This window comes from Ictidomys tridecemlineatus, chromosome 3, assembly GCF_052094955.1.
Source record: "Ictidomys tridecemlineatus isolate mIctTri1 chromosome 3, mIctTri1.hap1, whole genome shotgun sequence".
Lineage (NCBI taxonomy): Eukaryota > Metazoa > Chordata > Mammalia > Rodentia > Sciuridae > Ictidomys > Ictidomys tridecemlineatus.
In genome coordinates this window covers 55,640,787-55,660,021 of record NC_135479.1, presented here as the reverse complement: position 1 = coordinate 55,660,021, position 19,235 = coordinate 55,640,787, and the positions used below count along the sequence as shown (strand labels likewise).

The 19,235-nt window shown below is 39.7% G+C and overlaps 1 protein-coding gene across 5 annotated transcripts in view; it reads right to left on the bottom strand.

Moving 5' to 3' along the window:
* Dnah9 (dynein axonemal heavy chain 9) overlaps nucleotides 1-19,235 on the bottom strand; it is a 331,866-nt gene that overhangs the window by 38,861 nt on the left and 273,770 nt on the right. For all 5 annotated transcript variants that reach the window (XM_040269453.2, XM_005332884.4, XM_040269458.2 and 2 more), the window contains 2 exons: nucleotides 14,199-14,392; nucleotides 11,622-11,770 (listed from right to left, as the gene is read on the bottom strand). In XM_040269453.2, coding sequence (XP_040125387.2) covers nucleotides 11,622-11,770; nucleotides 14,199-14,392 — 343 coding nt within the window. The remainder of the gene's footprint in view (nucleotides 1-11,621; nucleotides 11,771-14,198; nucleotides 14,393-19,235) is intronic.

Below are 19,235 nucleotides of genomic sequence, written 5' to 3'. Positions count from 1 at the left end.
TCATGCTTCCTTATTTATTCATCGTCACCAAATTTAGTTCCATTCCATTTCTGTTACTCACATCCAATGGCTGCACCCAGGTCTTGATCATTACTTAGAACTGTCCCATGGCTGAAATTCTTTCATATCCACGGATCACTATTACATCCTATTTTCCAGATTGTTCACTGTCTTTTTTCCTTACCACCTGGTTTTCTACGTCCATGAAATGTCCAATTTGATAGCTTACTAGCTCCTTTTTAATTTATTTTTTTCCTGAGACAGGGTCTTGCTATATTGCTCAGGCTGGTCTTGAATTCCTGGGCTCAAGCAATCTTCCTGACTTAGCCTCCCGAGGTGCAGAGACCACAGGCATGCACCACTGTGCCTGGCTCATCTATTTTTTTTTTAACTTCACATTTGCCATTTTGTCTTATATTAATATGAACTAAATAATCCTTCATTTGAATCATGATCTTATAAAATCCTCAATTCCATTGCCCCCTTCTACTTTTTCATTATGGAATTTTTATAAAACCTTGACTCTGAATGAACCCAAACATCAATGAAAGAGAAGAGTAATACAGGTAGCAAATTGGTGCCACAACAAGCTCATGATTCTTTTTTTTTTTTTACTATTTATTTTTTAGAAGTAGTTGGACACAATACCTTTATTTTGTTTATTTATTTTTATGTGGTGCTGAGGATCGAACCCAGGGCCTCACACATGCTAGATGAGAGCTCTACCACTGAGCTACAATCTCAGCCCTGAAAAGCTCATGATTCTTAACCTTGGATCTACTGGGTACTTTTTCCGTGTGTCCAGAAGTCAATGATGTCACTATGCTGATCTGATTTTAAGCCTCCTAATAGACCCCATCCTTCTTATTCTCAGCAATTTGCTTAAGTCTTTACTTCCCAATTCATGCCATTTGGTAGAAATTCCTTTAATTTCTGCCATTCAATCTGTATGGTGTTGTTTTGATCAGCTTATTCACTGATAAGAACAATTTTAGAGGAAGAAAAGTTTATTTGGGGCTCATGGTTTTGGAGATGGCCAACTCCACTGCTCTGTGCCCAAGGTAAGGCAGAACATGATGGCAAAAGGATATGACAGAGGAGAGCAGTTCAGGACATGACAATCAGGAAGCCTGAGAGAGAGAGAGAGAGAGAGAGAGAGAGAGAGAGAGAGAGAGAGAGAGAGAGAGAGAGAGATTGATCCCCTCACCAGGGGCAAAGTATATATCAGAAATGCCCCAATGACTCACCTCCTCCATCCACAACCAACCTGCCTTCAGTTATCATCCAGTTAATCCCTATCAGTGGGTTAACGCACTGATTAGGTTAAGGCTCTCACAATCCAATCATTTCACCTCTTAACTTTATTGCATGGTCTCATACATGTGCTTTTGGGGGACACCTCATATCTAAACCCCAATTATTTTCCTCCTCTTTTCTGTTCTACAAACCCCATCATCCAAATACCATCTCCTTTCAGATCTTCCACCTTCATCTCCCTTCTCATTCATCTGCTCCCTGCCAGGAGAACAAGTGAGTTTCTGTTAATACAAAAACAACACTCCCTCCATCCTGAAGGCACTCTGAAAAGAATGTACTTGCCCCAGCCCAATATTCTTTTAATTGCCTCTTACAGAAATGAGAACACAGGTAAGTGCAATGAAAAAGAAACCCGGAGCAAGGAATCGATAATGTGGCTGCCAAAACACTCTCAATGAAATCTGCTTCTTTGAACACATTTGGTAGCAGGCTTATGCGAATCGAAGCAAGTTCATCATTCCGACCAGAACACTGGAGAAAGAAAAAGGGGGCGACCAGGAGCCAAAGATGGGATATAAAGCTTTTTTTCTGATCACAAAATAGACAGGGCAGAATTCACTTTGTCAAAACCAGAAACTTGGATAAAGGAGGAAGGAGCAAGACCATGTTACAGATGAGTGAATGGAAAACCAGAGAAGATGCCTGTGTTAAGGGCAGCAAGGGGAGGGCCAAAGATGAAGCTCGGCTTTGAAAGGATGTGACAGGAAGATACAAGGGAAGGAGCACACTGAGCTGCCTCAAAGAACAGACGAAGCATCCTCGTCATCACAATGCCGCACAATGCTAACTGGGCTTTCAACTTTTCAAAGTCTTCTTACATCTGAGATTCCATTTTTATCCTTACAGTAACCTGGGGGGGAGTATGTAGGAAGGCATCTTGGGTGAGAGAAAACAAGGAAAAAGTAGATGAAGCAAAAGTGAAAACACGTGTTGGTTCCTTTGGAAAGGAGGTGATGAGGAAAGAGAGAGAATAAAGGTAAAAATTAAAGCCCTGTTAAAGGATTAATTGGAGGATGAAGGAGAAAAAAGCAGAGAGGGTGGATAGGGGGTAGATTTCACCTGAAAACAAAGACCCCCAAAAAGTGGATGGAATTTCCTTCTTCTCCTCCCCTCCCCCCTCACCATTGTTCAGGAAAGAAAATCCCAGAGAAGACTGGGTTGTGCAAAAGGGCCAGAAAAGTAGAGATGATTTACCAAGGATGAGTCTATGAACTTCCAGAGCTTGGGAGATTCCCAGCTTAATCTGTGCATGGGAACATGAAGATTTGGAGTGGGGAGTGGAATGAAGACAAAGGAACAAATCTTTAGTCTGACTCTTGGGATTTTGGACCTCTACCCAACCTTAAAGACTGTTGTAGTAAGACAAAGGACTAGAGAGGTAAGAACACAAATGCTCAAAGATTGGAAAGGATGCCAAGCATTTCAAGAATCTAAACAGAAGAATACAATGGACTGTCTGATATTTCAGACTCTGCACAAACAAAGCAAAAACACAGTAAATTTATTTAATACACTGGGGCTAGGGGAGATTGGGGAAAAGCATTGGTGTCAAACATGAGGATTCCAAGCCCGAGAACAGAGACTCATTGGGCAAGCTGATTAGATTCAGGATGTGAGAAACGTGTGTCCCCAGAATATGTGTTCTAAATGGATGAATTAGAAAATAAATCATACCATGAAGAGGGCAGGAGGGAGAGGGGCACAGGTGTCTAAGTAATCTCTGGCTGATGAACAGCAATACTGCTTCTAGAAATATGCATGGAGATTATGCCAAGGGCAAGCCGGAGATAATGTATTCAGAGACAAATAAGCAATATGGATTAGGGAGGGGTCAGTTTGCCTGACTGACAGAAAGCTTCAAACTACATGATGGAATAGTTAGAGGTCAACTGGCTAGGAACACTAGGAAATTGCTCATAAACACAGTATATAAAAGCCTCCAGGAGGGAAAACACTGAATAAAAATGAGGAAACTAGGTTTATCTCTATAAAAGGAGCAAAGCTTCCAGTGGACAGAAGGAATGCAGAACACTTTGCAAGATTGAGAGTCAGGAATAACTTAACTATGACCATAGTTCTTATGACAGTCCTTCATTTATCTGTTAATTCATTCCCCAAATACTTACTGAGTACATCTGTGGTAGTTTCACAATTAAGCTCTGGTAAAGAGACCATGTGCAAGATGTCAAGGTCCCTGACCTCAAAGATGTTAGTGACAAGCAGGCAGGCAAGCGTAAAGTAAAATTATCCGAGAATGATTAAATTAGAATTGTATTAAATGCCCTGGTGCAAATATATAGAGTGCTATAAGAATGTATAATTGGGAAGCAAATCGTCTTGCAGGGAGGAGGTCAGGAGAGGCTGATCTTTGCAGGATGAATAGGCATTGGACTGTCGAGAATATTTCAGATAAAAGGAACCATTTGTGCAAATGTCCTAGTTCAGGAAGGCTCAGGGTATGACTGAGGATCTAAAACAGTCAGGTGGCTGGCGTAGATTGAGCATGAGGGAAGGTAAGACCTAAGGCTGGACAGAAAGGACAGTCTATAAATGCCACATAGATCGTGTTAATGATACTGGACTTAACCTTTAGAACAATGGGATTCCACTGGAAAGTTTTAAGTACAGAGTGATATGACCAGATTTGAGGTTTAGCAGGATGACTCTGGTGGAAGGGTTCAGAGGATTGCAGGAGAACAGAGATGAGTTAGGAGACTATTCTGATAATCCAGTTGAGAGATCGTGGTGATTCAGACTAGAATCTAAATGAAAATAGAAACAATTGAATGGATTGGAGACACATTTAGTAGGTTGCATCGATAGGACTAAACGTGGTGAGGGTAGAGAAAGTTTGTTTAAGAAGATTAACTGACAACTTGGTGAATAATGGTGGCATTTACCAAAAATAAGAGAGTGAAATTTCAAGAGCTAAAATGACATGCCAAGAGCTGAGTGGATGAATGGAAAGGACCCACATCCAGACACTCGTAAAATTTTAGGACATGAGGTAGAGAGATGATTCCAAAGTTTCCAGGGAATAAAAATGGGTCACTAACCAAAAAACAAGAGAATATCATTCTACTGGCAAATGACCACTCATGAACAAATTGGCTTTTAGAAGACAACAGAGTCACCCATGCAAAGTTCTGAGTAGAAATCTTTTGGAACTCGAAAAACTATCAAACAATTATTTGGGCTAAATGGAAACATTTTTAGATACACAAGACTTTGGAAATTTTACTTCTTGTGATTCTTGTCTGATGAGATGGAAAATAAGAAATAAAATATGTGGGATATAAAGACAGTAGAACTAATGCAGAATACCAAGAAAATAAGTCCCAAGATGTCAACTTCGTAGGAGACTGAAATATAACTTATCAATATTATTATAGGCTTGTCAATAGGCTCTAGAACGAGTATGTTCAAGAATAAAATGGATTCCTTTCAATGTATAGAATGAATAAGAAGTCAGTGTAAATGGTAAATGGAACTTCCCCCCCCCCAAGAAAATAAAAGGCAATTTGCAATTCCAGGGGAAAGAAAAAAAACTAGAAGCTATCAAAGAAGATGATCATTTACATATGAAGCAAACTGAAATTTTACATGATTTTAAACCTCTACACTAGGAACATTCTTCTTTGAAGACACCTAGAGATTATGATATGGAATCAAAAAGAAGGGGATGTAATCCTAGTCATTACTTGCCTCTGTAGCAGGTAATATGTTTGTATTCATTAGGATACATGTGTAATTTATTGGTTTTAAAATTTAAAAATTAACCCTTAGACCAGATATGCATAAAATTATTCATGGTAACAGGAGAATGAATATGAATTTGTTCTTGATTGCGTAAAAAATAAAGGCATAGCTAACACAAGTTAGAAAAATGGAAACCTTAGCTCATAGACAGGGAAGTCGAGAGAAATTAGCTGAAATTCATGGCACAAGAAATTAAAATTTTGACTAACAGTAAGTTACAATATATTCAATAGAGGAATTAAACACTTTAATATAGAGATCTCAATTTGGGAGGTGTTTACCAATAAATTGTGTAACTTAGATGAAATGAACAAAGTTCTAGAAAGGAGGAAATTACTGAAACTTGATCAAGGTGAAATAGGAAATCTGAATAGACACATAACTGGAAAAGAGATTGAACTAGTAATTTAAAAACTTCAGAAAAGCTCAGGACCAGATGGCTTAACCACTGAATTCATAAAAATTAATACTTATGCTAGGATTTGGATATATTTTGGGTATCTTCCCAGGGTTCCTGTGATTGGGGGCTTAGTCCCTTGGTGGTATTAGGATATGCTGTGGAGTCTTTAAGAGGTGTGGACTAGTGGGGATTCTTGTGTCATTGAGGGTATGGCCCAAGAAAGGGATTATCTTGTGTTTTTCTTGAGTTCTGAGAGAACTGTTACATAAGCAACAAGTTCGGTCCCGCCCTCCCTCTCTGTTTCCTCTCTTTCTCTGTGATTCTCCCGATATATGGCCCTGCCATCCACCATCAGGCCTTTGCCAGAACCCACACTGTGCTATTTGGAATTTCAGCCTTCAAAACTATGAGATAAATCAACATTTTTTTCTTTATGAAGCTAACTGCCTCAAGTATTTTGTTGTAGTGACAAAAAGCTGATGCCAAACTCATTCTGCTATATAGACTCCTAGGATTATTCTGATACTAAAGTCAGACAAAGACATCCCATGGAAAGGAAAAAATAGGTCAATATCCCTTATGAATCTCCATGTCAATATCTTCACTGGGGATGTTGGCACACATCTGTAATCCCAGCAGTTCAGGAGGCTAAGGCAGAAGGATCACCAAGTTTGAGGTCAGCCTCAGCAATTTGGTGAGATCCTGGCTCAAAATAAAAAAAATAAAAAGGGCTGAGGATATAGTTTAGTGGTAAAGTACCCCTGGGGTCAGTCCTTAGTACTCCATCCCCCCTCCAAATATATCTTCAACAGAAGATTAGAAAATGGAGTTCAGAAATATATAAGAAAATGTACGCACTAGGACTAGTTGGAATCCTAGGAATTTAAATTTCGTTAATTAAAAAAAAATAATGAATACAATACACTATTATGTTAGCTGTTTATCACTGTGACAAAATACCTGAGAAAATCATTGAGAGGAAGGAAGATTTATTTTGGCCCATGGTTTCAATCCATGGTCACTTGTCCACATCATTTTGGCCATTTGGTGAGGCAGAACATCATGATAGAGACCATTTGGTGCTCACCTAATGGTACTCAGGAAGCAGAGACACAGAGAGAGGCAGGGGACAAATAATACCTCTGAAGGCATGTCCCCAGTGATTTGCCTTTTTAAACTAGCACCCACCTCTGAAAGTTTTATTGCTTCCCAATAGTACCACCAGTAGGAGAACAAACCTTCAATTCATGAGCCTTGGGGGACATTCCAGATCAAAACTATAACAGCCCAATTAATAGAATCAATAAAAGATGTATTATTGCTGTACAGTAATCAAATGCTTGCAGGAGAAGCATTTGACAATTTTTAACACCTTTTCACCATATGAGGAAATAAACTCAACAAACTAGAACTTGAAGGCAACTTCCCTAATCCAATACGGGACTTCTGTCAAGAACCCACACAGCTAACGTCAGACTTAATGGTGAAGACTAAATTTTTTCCCTCTAAGATCAGTGACAAGAATATCCAAATTTGCCACTCCTATTTAACATTGTACAGGAAATTCTAGCCAGGGAAATCAGGAAAATAAAACAAAACAAAACAAAAATCAACCAACCGATCAAACAAAAAGTCTTCCAGAATGGAAAAAAGAAATAGCAGAACTCTCTGTACTTATAGGTGACATGACAGTGCATCTGGAAAATCCTAGAGAATCCACTAAGAATAATACTAGGGCCAATGAACAAGTTTGGCAATTTTTTAGGATAAAACTTTACGAGCAGTGAAACTGAAGTGGAGGAAACCATTTCATTTACAATGGAATAAAAAGAAGAAACTTAGAAATAATTTTAACAAAAGAAGTGCAAGACTTGTGCACTTAAGGCTACACAATATTGTTATAAAAACTGAATTAGAAAATTAAATAAATGAGAAGACATTCCATGTTCATGGATCAGAACCTTAAGTATTGTTAAGGTGACAATTTTCCCCAAATTGACCTATGTGCATAGTACAATCCCTATTAAAATCCGAGCTCTCTCTTTATTTATTTTTTGCTGAAACTGAAAAGCTAGTTTTATAATTTATATGGAAATATGAGAGACCTCACGCTGCCCAAATAATCGTGAAATAAAGAACAAAGCTGAAGGACTCATACTTCTTGATTTCAAACTTACTACAAAGTGACACATGGATCATGAGAATAGAATTAAAAGTCCAGAAGTAAGTTTTTATATTTATGGTCAATTTAATTTTGTTAAGAGTTCTAGGACAATTCAATCATGAAAGAGTAGTCTTTTCTGTAAATGGCACAGGGGACAATTGGTTATACGCATGCCATAGGGCAAAGCTGGACCTCTTCCTTACACCACATGCAAACATTAACTTGAAATGAATCATAGACCTAAATATAAATCTTTTAGAAGAAAACATGGGAGAACAAATCTTTGTGACTTTGGGTTGGGCAATAGTTTTTAAAATGCAATAATACCAAAGCACAATTGTTCAAAGAAGGAAATAAACTGGATTTCAACAAAATTAAAAATTTTGTGCTTAAACAAGTAAAATAAAGCTCCATAGAATGGGAGAAAATATTTGCAAATCTTATGTATGATAAAGACCTTGGATTCAGAATATATAAAGAACTCTACTACTCAACAATAGAAAGTCAAATAACCAAAATTCTAAAGATGGACTAAGGATTTGGATAGATATTTCTCTAAAGAGAAATATATATAAATGTCCAATAAGCACATGAAAAGATGCTCAACACCATTTGGGAAATGCAAATCCAAACTATAAGGAGCTATACCCTTCATACCCACTATGGTAGGTAAAAGATGAACAATAACAAGTGTTGAAGCTGTGGAGAAACTGGATTCACATTATCACTGGTGGGCATATAAAATTGTACAGCTGTTTTGGAAAACAGTTTTGAAGTTCCTCAAAAAGTTAAAACATAAAGTTACCATATGATGCAGCAGTTCTACTCCTAGATATATACCCAGGAGAATTAAAAATATTTTTAATGCTTTTATTGTAATTGAAAACACTTGTGCACACACAAAGTTGTATGTGGATGGTCACAGCAACATCATTCATGATAATGAAAAGATGAAACAGCCCAAATGCCCATCAACAGATGAATGTATAAATAAGACGTAGTATAGCCATATAATGGAAGATTATCCAGCCACATGAAGAAAGTTCTGATACATGTTTTGACCTTGAAAAACTTTTGTGAGATGAAAGAAGCTAGTCGTAGGAGAAGCATTTATTGTATGATTCCATGTATATGAAATGTCCAGAATAGGCATATATTAGACACAGAAAGTAAATTGATGGTTGACTAGGTCTAGGGAGATGGTGGGATTCAATAGGAAGTGATTGCCAGCATATATAGCATTTATTTGGGGGGAAATAATATTTTTTTTCCAAATTTAGAATGTTGCATAGTTTTGTGAATATACTAAAATATTTTGAATTGCATACTTTATTTATTTATGTTGTGGGGTTCTTACTGTATTGCTCAGGCTAGCTAGCCTTGGACTTGTGATCCTCCTGCTTCAGCCTTCCTAGTTGTTGGGAGTACAAGGGTGCACCATCATGGCTAGCTGAATTATACACTTTAAATGGGTGAATTTTATGGCTTATGAATTATATCTCAACAAAACCTGTTGAAAAATTTGGGAGAACAGATAGAGTCTTGGTGAGTAGTAGTATATCTCATTTGTATCTGTGGGATTTTAATTTATGGAGATAAGGGGACAAAAGGAGGCTAATACCACTAAAGGGTATTTTTTTTAAATCACATTTTATCACATTTCCTGAAAGAGACACATTATACCATGCAGGGCCAAATTGGGAAGTACTAGCTTTGGTCAGGAGGCAAAGGGAGCAAGGGGAAATCCAAGTCAGAGCCTTTTTCAAGGTTTTCATAGGGAACACAAGGCAGGGCAGGGTAAGTAGATCAGGACTGGTTAATATGATTATTTCTGGTGAGCGTTGGGGCATCTGGACTATCTCTATTTCTCTGGTACCTGACTGTGGGTTGACTTAGGGCAGGAGGAATACTGGGCTTGGTGTGTGAGAGCTCACCAAGGAGATGGGTGGACGTCTAGACTGGTTAGTTTGCACAGGAGAAGTGTGCTCTCAGGTGACCCCTTTCCTATCTGGAAGACCAACCTGGGAGCTTTGAGAGGGGTAGTCTCTCTCCCTATCCACAAGGTCATTAATGTCATTGCATCAAGAAAGCAGAAAACAAAACAAAAATAAAATAAAATGAAATAAAATAAAAAATAAAAAACCCCATACAACTCTAATAAAAATATTTAAAAAAATAAAAAATAAGCTTAAAAAAGACAGTGTGGTCTGTATACCTACTGTGTGACACATGGGTACCAACAGACACATGAAGTCTCAGATAACAGTGGGAGCTAGATTCCTACTTCTCATCTCATGGAATAAATAGGTATCTAAAACTGATTAAATTTAGAAATGGCGACAAACGATCACTAGTATGAAACAGAAAAGTAACTCAGGAGGACTAAATTTAGAAATGGTCAAAAACAGTGCCTGGAAGAAAGAACTTGGTATGGGGAAGGCCGGAGCTGGTTTTTTTTTTTTTTTTTTTTAATTCAACTTTATTATTCATTCTTTAAAAATACTGTGAGCAGGTGTTACTTGATTCTTTTTAAGAAACTGTGAAAGTCCATATTTATTTAGTGAATAAGGAATAGTAATTCCTTCTTTCAATTATACAACTCATCCACTCTTTAGGACCAGGGTAGTTTTATCTCCCAAGGCATGTGCTATATTTTCCTTTCATTACACAATGAATAAAAGACTGACTACTCAGGAAGTTGTATTACATAGTCTGCATTTTTGTTTTATAAAAACTCATCGGGTCTTTATTTAACTCTGAAAAAAAATACTTTTGCTAGTTTTATAGTTTGTGTTAGTCATTCATTGGCTCACTCCTTCTTAAATCATTGGCTCATGGTATCCTTGGGTTCTTCTTGCACAGATTCAACCAACCATGAATTAATATTAAAAAAAATTGTGTCTGCACTAAACATGTGCAGATTTTTCTTGTTGTTCCCTAAACAATGTAACAACTATTTCCATAGCATTGGGTATTATAAGTCATCTAGAGGGCTGTGGCTGTGGCTCAGAGATAGAGCACCCCCTAGCAGGCGTGAGGCACTGGCTTCCATCCTCAGCACCACATAAAAGTAAAATAAAGATATTATGTCCACCTATAACTAAAAAATAAATATAAAAAAATAAGACCTCATCTGGAGGTTATTGAAAGTATATGGGAGAAGGTGCATGGTTGTATGCATGCAAGTACTACATCATGTTATATAAAGGACTTGAGCATCCATGGTTTAGGTATCTGTTGGGGGTCCTGGAACCGATTCCCTACAGGTACTATGGATGAGTGTGTGTGTTGGGGGGTGGGGCAGGGATTATACCCATGACATAAAAAACACAATACTAAGTACTAGAGATACCAAGGTTGAAAATAATACCCAAGGAGTGCTCACTCAGAGACAGAAGTCACCAGGCAATGACAATGTGGCATTCATAGAGATAGGGTGCTCTAGAAATACATGGGAGGGGAGCCTACAACCTCAAGAATCAAATAGGACTTCTTGGAGGTGATGATGTGAAAGTCAACCCAGCAGGATAATTAGACCTAGGCTAGGGAAGAGAATGCAGGAGGGGAAACAGCATATTTTGGAGAATGAAAAGTAATTGAGTTTGGTTCAATAATGTGGAGTGTAAAAGGAATAGGTAGGAAGAGGAACAGGCCCCTGAATATGTCCATTTGTTCATCTCTGGAACCCACACTTCACATAGCAAAAAGAACTCTACACATGTGAGTAAATTAAGGATTTCGAGATTCAGGAATTATCCAGGACTGTCTGGGGGGGGCCCAGTGAAATTGGACCCTACACAGCACAGAGTGGGCCTCTCTCTCTGATGATGTTCTCTGGTTTTGCTTCAGCCATGACCTTGATTCTCTACCGTTTGCAAATGGAGAGTATTGCATAGTGAACCTTGAATCTGGAAAAGAGAACCCACAGACCCAAGAGTAAAGGGGGCTAGTGCAACGTTGGTTCCAAGAGGTTTTCCTTACCTTGATTTTCCACATCTTTCAGTGGGTCCACCCCTGGGGACAGGATAAAAAACATTGGAGTGGCTGGTCCTGATTCTTCAAAGGAAGTTGCAAAATCTAGTGCTCTTCCCATTACGTATTTGCTTCCTAACTTCTCCTCAACAAAATCTCTGCCAGAAAGAAAGTATATACACATATAGTCCGAAAAGAATAACATTTGAGAAATGGAAGCCTCTAGAAAAGAAAGAATATGCCCAAGATCGTGGATTAGGTAGCTATAGAGCTAGGACTGGCTACAAGTCCACAACTTGTCAACACTTACAAAGTGTGCTGCTAGTTGTAGGACAGCTCATCTAGATCAGGGCTCCTTGTGTACTACCGTCCAACTAGTCACTGCCAACTCCTGCCTGGCGCCCTCTCCATCCATAGGGTTGATTAGGACCAATGCCTTCTGAATACTTTCGGCAGCTAGACCACCATTCTCTAGATCCGTGCTATGTCCTGTTCCTGCCCAAGATTTAAAGCTCTATCAGATTCTTTCTTTGCTCTCATCTTTTGTCATTCTTCCTTCTCTTTCCTCTCACTCCATTTAACAATGCTTCCCTTCTGAAGTGGCCCATTTTGTGCTAAATAAATCCTCACAGCTGCAAATGTTTTATGACTATCTGGCCAAACTCCTGACCTTCACTGAGACTTCCACTATCTCCCGAGGACATTACTTCTTTATGCAGCCTTCTCAACTGGGCTCATACTCCTGCACCTGAGGATTCTCAGTGACCAGGGTTCTGCTCCCTGTCCAATGCTATTTTTTAAACCATTACCTTCCCATTATCATGGTTCCAATGAGGCTCATTTTCCCTATCTCACCACTATCCATGCACATCATTGTCATCTATTGCCTCATTTGGCCACTCTTCTCATTCACTGAACACTTGAGCCTTAGGCTTATGGACTTCCTCTCCTCTTAACTGGGTAACATCAATATCCATGTGGACAATCTTCTACCTTCTAAGTGACCTCAATTTGAGTAATCTTTCATTTCCTCCCCTCTTCAGCTACCTGATTCCATGGCTACACTTTCATCCATGTCATTACTTGGAAACTTCTCTTATGTCTGATGCCATAAAGGGAGCTATCCCTTTTTCTGACTAACTATCCTTATAGTTCTTTTGGTAATGCACTTTTACTTCACCTATACTTTGCCCTGGTGCCATTACAAATGCAGGAATTTCAGTATCTTAGCCTTTTGGTATTTTCCCCCCATACTGCCTTAATCTATTCATTTTCCTGTCCAGAACAGACTCCGTAACCTATAATTTCTTTTAAAAAAATAATTTCATTGATGTATAATCAATATACCCTACAATTCACTCATTTTAAAGTATATTTTTCAATGTGTTTAAAGTAAATTTATCAAGTTGCACAATCTTCACCATAATCTAGTGTTTGAACTCGATTTTCATCACACTATAGATTCCTTATAATTGATTCCAATTCTCATGCCCTCATCCTCAGCAACCACTAATCTGCTTTCTGCCTCTGCAAAATACATGGCCTATGACTCCTAGTCATTTTCTTGCCAACATCCTTACCTTCCTTGCCTAATTCTTATTTCAACACACCAATTTGAGATGATCTGAGCTCGGGATCAATGTAGCTCCAAATCCTGGGATTCTGGAGAAAATCATTCAATGGTGAAGACAGGTGTCACTACAAGTGTAAGATCTTATCCAGTAACCAGGCCCTTCGACGCTACTTGGAGCTCCCTGGTCAGCCTTCTCTCCCATTTTTCCACAGATCTATTTTCCAACATTCTTTACTCTCTTCAAATATTCAACCTTGCCCTTCTCCCTTTCACACAAATTCAACTGACGGTCTTCCAACTCTTCAGAGAAATTAGAAGCCAGCAGATAAAAATTATCCTCAATTTTTCTGCCATTCATTTATTACATGACTTAAAGCTATGACCATTTTTCTTTCCATTTCAAAAAACATGTGATGAAAGAGATGTTTTTCTTGCTAAGGATGAACTCTCTGTCTTTTGGAATTTTGGTTGTTGATAAAAAGGATCTTATTACCGTACACACATGGCCTTGACGCTCAACCGCTATGGTTTATATTATTAATATCCCCCTAAAAGCTCATGTGTTAGGCAATGCAGGGATGTTCAGAGGTGAAATGACTAGATGATGGGCTCTGTAACCTCATTAGTAGATTAGTCTGCTTGACGGATTAATAATTTGAATAGATTGCTGGGTGGTAACTGTAGGCAGCTGAGGTGTGACTGGGAGAAATAGGTCACTGGGGACATGACCTGGACTATATCTGTTCCTGGCCTCTCTGCCCCACCCCTCTTCTTCCTGGCTGCCATGACCTGAGCAGATTTTCTTTTCCATGCCCTTCCGCCATGATGTTCTGTCTCTGGCCTAGAGCAATGGAGTCAGCCAACCATAGACCGAACATCAGAAACTGGGAACCAACATAAATTTTCTTCCTCTAAAATCGTTCTTGTCAGGTAATTTGATCATAGCAGTGAAAAGCTGGAGACTGTCTTTTGGAGTGCCTGTCCCGGGCCTCCCACCATCCCATGTTCTCTACCTCATGGCGTAGGTCATCCGGTCAGGCCGCATGGCCCTCATCATGCAGAGGCGCTGAAGGGCTGTCTTGTTCTTCCACTCCTGGGGGAACTTCTCCTTCTCGGGACATTCTGACTCCACAAACTTCTTCCAGCTCTTGGCAGATCCTTCAATGTCTCGATCCAGATTAGAGAATTCTTCCATTGATGAAAGGGCCTGGGAAATTGCAAAGAATCTTGCTCCAAAATGCAGTCTCTCTAAAAAGCTGTAATTTGTGTTGCCTTGGAGGTTGAAAGGAAAGTGGTATTACAGACACAACGCTGTCTCATGTATAGTCTGTTTGGAGTCTTGGATCATCCTCCAGGAAAAAAAAAATCAAAGAAGAGGGAGGATTCTGACCAGTTCATCCTCAGCAGACTGCTCACAGTAATATGCAATATTATCAAATGACCAGTTTAGGAGACTGTAGACAGCAGAGACTGAGCCATACTCACTTGCATGATATCACATGGAAAAGAGGGGCACAAAGGGGTACCATTATCATTCCGGTTGTGGTACATGGACACCTAAGTCATAGGCTTCTTCTTTCCATCTGCATACCCACTCTGCCACCAAATCCTGTCAATTCATCTCTCAAAATATCTCATTGACTTTGTATTAATGCCAACTATTAAAATTTCCATGAGTTGTCTATTTCTGTATGGATTAAGTCTATTTGGACATAGCTAAGTAATGAAATCTTTTCATGTATTTCTTCTCCCCCAATTCATCCAGTTTACCAGGTATGCTGCTGGGTTCTACCTTGTCTCAGCTTACCAGTCTCCTACCTGGAAGTATGCCTGACTCGTTCCCCACCCAATTCCTTGTTTGCACTACTTCTACCATGTGCAAGTGGTCTTATCCACTAAATTTTACTCCTTGCTTTTCTTGGGCTGGTCATGCTTTCTATTTATTAAGGTTCTCTGAGTTGTCAAGGGCCAGTTCAAAGTCAGCGACTTTCCCCAGGCACAGACTCTATAACGTAGAACATGTAGTCCTTCCCCTGGGGTGGAGCACATAGAGCTACTCACAGAGTTGGGAACTTTACTAAACCTTCAATCAGTTTCAGATGTTTGGTTGCTGATAGCATTTAAGCCATATCCCTCCTTCTTCCTCTTCTGCTCACATCTGGGCAAGCTGATCACTAAGCCTGGCCATTTCCTCCTTAGATGCAGGAGGGATGTTGTACCAGGTAAGCCCCTGCCTGTGCCCAGAAGCAGCCGCTCCGGACTCACCCCCCAACTACCATAAGTACCCAAGGTGGTTTCTTTTCCTGGCTCTCTCAAGCCATTTTTAGAATGCTGGGGATCACCCTTGCTTTTGCATACCATGTATACCACATTATTGGAATAATCAACTTTTACATACCCTTTTGGTATGTGTGCATCTTCATCAGTCTTGACACAGGAACTACATTTTGGATGGATGAGTGTCTATCCTGTTTATCCAGAGTGCCCACCAACACCACTAGCCTAGATACTTACTGACCTGCAGTCCCTCCATCATTATTCAACTCTGTTGATGTGTTTGATTTCTCCAAAGCTAGACCACATGTTTAAAGCAGCTATGACAGTGCCATGAATTTGTAAAAAACCCAATACATTCTTGTTATTTGAATCCCTTCATTCATTGACTCATTCATCATTGTTTTAACATTTATTGCATGCCTACTACTTTCTAGGGATTCCAAAATCACAATAGTGAACAAAAAGACATGGACTTTCAAGGAGCTTACAAGCCGAAATTGAGGAGGAAGGAGATGAGTATGGTCTTGGGAGATGTATAGAGTTCTGTCAGGTAGAGATGGAAGGGAAGGGCATTTTATGAGAAGGATCAATAAGAGCCAGTCTGGAAGGTAGGGCATGGCAGAAAACAGTGTGGTTGCAGGATAAGAATCTGGTGAGAAGGGCAAGGTGAAGCTGCAGGAGGACCCATCCACTTGACCTGGACTTGCCTATTCTTTTCCTCCAGGGGGATGAACATAGATCCTTTCACAGGTACTCTGTGACTTCCCAATTTCATGCTGACCACTTATAGCAGGGAAGACCACATCTTCATTCGTGCTGAGAAGCAGTGAATGAGACAGTGGAGGAATCTCAGATAGACAAGATTTCTGGTGATGATCCATGGGACTTGGAGACTGGTTTTATACCTTCATGAGTTTTGGATTTTTCATCTAGAAAGTGAGGCCAAGTAATCACCTGCCGCTTCTCTTACTCTCAAGTAGATGCAAAGTTTTGAAAACTATAAAGTCCTCCCTGGTCCTTCCTCGGGGGCTGGATAGCTATTGAATTGCAATTACCGGTTTACTTATCTGTTACTCCCACAAGATTGTGAGTTCCCGGTGGGCAAGAACTTACTAAGGCACGGCCTGGCATTTAGCGAGTGCTCAATTAATAAAGTTTGACATCTGGGTGGCCAGCAGGAGGGCTCTTGATGGACTGAGAAAAGCTGCAGCTGCTGTAATTATTTCTGTCTGTGCTGGGGAACCAACTTTCATCTTCTTCCAGATAGCCACTCACCTCCTCTCCCCAGCTTACATCATCATTAACCCTTCTGCAGGCCAATTACCCCCCCCCCACCACCACCACCAGCATGTCCATAAAAAGGAGAAAACTACACTGTGATCAGCACTCCCAGCTGCCAAGGACTGGGTCTGAAGCACAGTTTCTTGAAGCTCTGGAGTGAACACAATTGCAACGTTTAATCTCCCAAATGAGGGAAAGGGATTTCTAGCCTTCTAATAAGCTAAATGGAAATGACTAATTAACCTAATTACTTTGGACTGCACAGAAAAATACAACTGAGCTAAACTGGCAACCAGAGTGGTAGTGAGAGGCCTTTTCAAAGGTTAACAAAGAAATTCATCACAGATGAGATTTCCTAATGAAGAGAACACATTCCTATTACCTTACAGTTCAGCATTTGATGGGATTGAAAAAAAATCCTTCCAAAGGATAATAATAAAAGCAGGATTTTATCAGAAAGATTTCATCCATTTTCTGCTTATTAGTTCTTCTGGGGAAACAAGACAATCAACCTTCCTCATTAGATAGAATGCTTTAGATTTTTTTTTAATATTTATTTTTTTAGTTGTAATTGGATGCATGCCTTTATTTTATTTATTTTTATGTTGTGCTGAGGATTGAACCCAGGGCCTTGCACATGCTAGGTGAGCCACAACCCCAGCCTCTAAAAATTTTTTAAGATCATGTCCTATTTAATTATATTTATTTTGTTGCTTTAGGCTAAAATCCAACCAAATATTTTAAAAGAGTATTTATCAAAGATCATGTATACCACATATCACATTGTCCCTCACCTGTGTGCATCTATGACTACACTTGAGTTTTGAAGGATCTGGACTTTGCTGCTTCACACAACAAGCTCATATAGAAAGATAAAGCTTTGCTCATTTGCAAAAGACTTTGAACAGCCAGATGAGCCCCGCCCACAAAACAAAACGAAGAGCAGAAGGAAGCCAAGCCAAGCCAAGCCAAAACAACTCATTTTGTGAAAAGAGGAATGCAATGAAATTGCACAATAGCTTTTGAGTTGAGCTATGTAAAATGAATGCCTGTGAATCACTTATTCTTCTTGACTTTTACTGCAGAGGGCTTTGTGTGATAATATAGAGGAAAGGAAACTGGACTAGGCCCAACTGGGCAACTTAGAGTTCCTGAAAGTTTTTCTTTCTATGGACAAATTCTATCAAGCTCAACTGGTATCAATGACAATGCTTATGTGTCTTACAGGGTAATAAAGAATCATAATTGTTATAGGATAAATCGTGTCCATCAAAAAAGATATATTGAAGAACTAGCCTCCCAGACTGTGAACCTGACTTTATTTAGAAACAGAATCTTTGTGTCGATGTAATTAATTTAAGATGAGGATATAAGGGTAGGCCTCATATATTCAGTATGACCGGTGCCCTTATAACAAGAGGGAAAAAAAAGCACAGAGGAAACTAATTTTCATCTTCATCCTGTGAAGATGGTGGAGTCACAGACTGAGATTGGATTTATGGTGCCTCAAATCAAGGCACCATAATCTGCTTCCACTTACTGAACATTAATACAGTCTGACAACCCTCGACAAAGGTGCTAGGTACGATGGCCATTTTGCAGATAAGGATCCGAAGGCTCAGAGTGTTAAGGTAGGAGATAGGGCACACGGAAGGAACAATCTCTTAGGGTTCTCAGCTCAACCTAGGCCCTCACCGCACTGTACCTTAAGCCCCTTCTTGTGAAGGAAAACATGGCCATCTTGTGGTTAAAGTGCGAAAGCTAGATGACCACAAAGGGAATTCAAGATCACTCACGAAGGGAAAGCTCTCAGTCTCAGGTATGTGCAGTAGCCCCAAAGACCGACCTAAAGTTAACTTGTTGCTGTCGAACCTATCATTAGCATTGTGGTTTGCTCCCCTTCTGTGCATTTTCTGAGGGAAAAAGAAACATACATGGGCAGCAGAAAAGAAATTATATAAAATTCAGCTGTCATTCAAGGTGCCAATCAACCTCAGATCCAGCTAAGGGAGAAGGGGAGAATAAAAGTGAGGCCTATGGTGTTGACAGAGCCTTGAGCCACTCTACCCTCCACCCACTCTACCCTCCACCCAATCTACCCTCCCAATGTGTTACTTTCACTTTCAATAAGCCTCTGCCTTTCCTGCCAACCTCCTGGGTCTCCTTCAATTCTTTGCTTGGGAGGAGGAGAACCCTGACTCAGAACAACCTGGAAACCCCTGCCCTTGCCCTGGCAACAAGAGGACTAAGAAAACATACGAGAGGCCATTTGCACACACAAACTCGAACCGGAACCCTGGTATATCTGATTCCAGAGCCTGTGTTGACAGATCCATTTCTCTCATTGTTCTAGTTCTGCAGATGGGCTCATTCAAAATTGCTTTTCAGAACCTATTTTTCCATAAAGTAATCAGACTATGAGTTGTTATTCTCAAGGTCTAGGATCATATTGTCCAAAAGGTAACCACTGGCCATGGGTGACCATTGGGCAC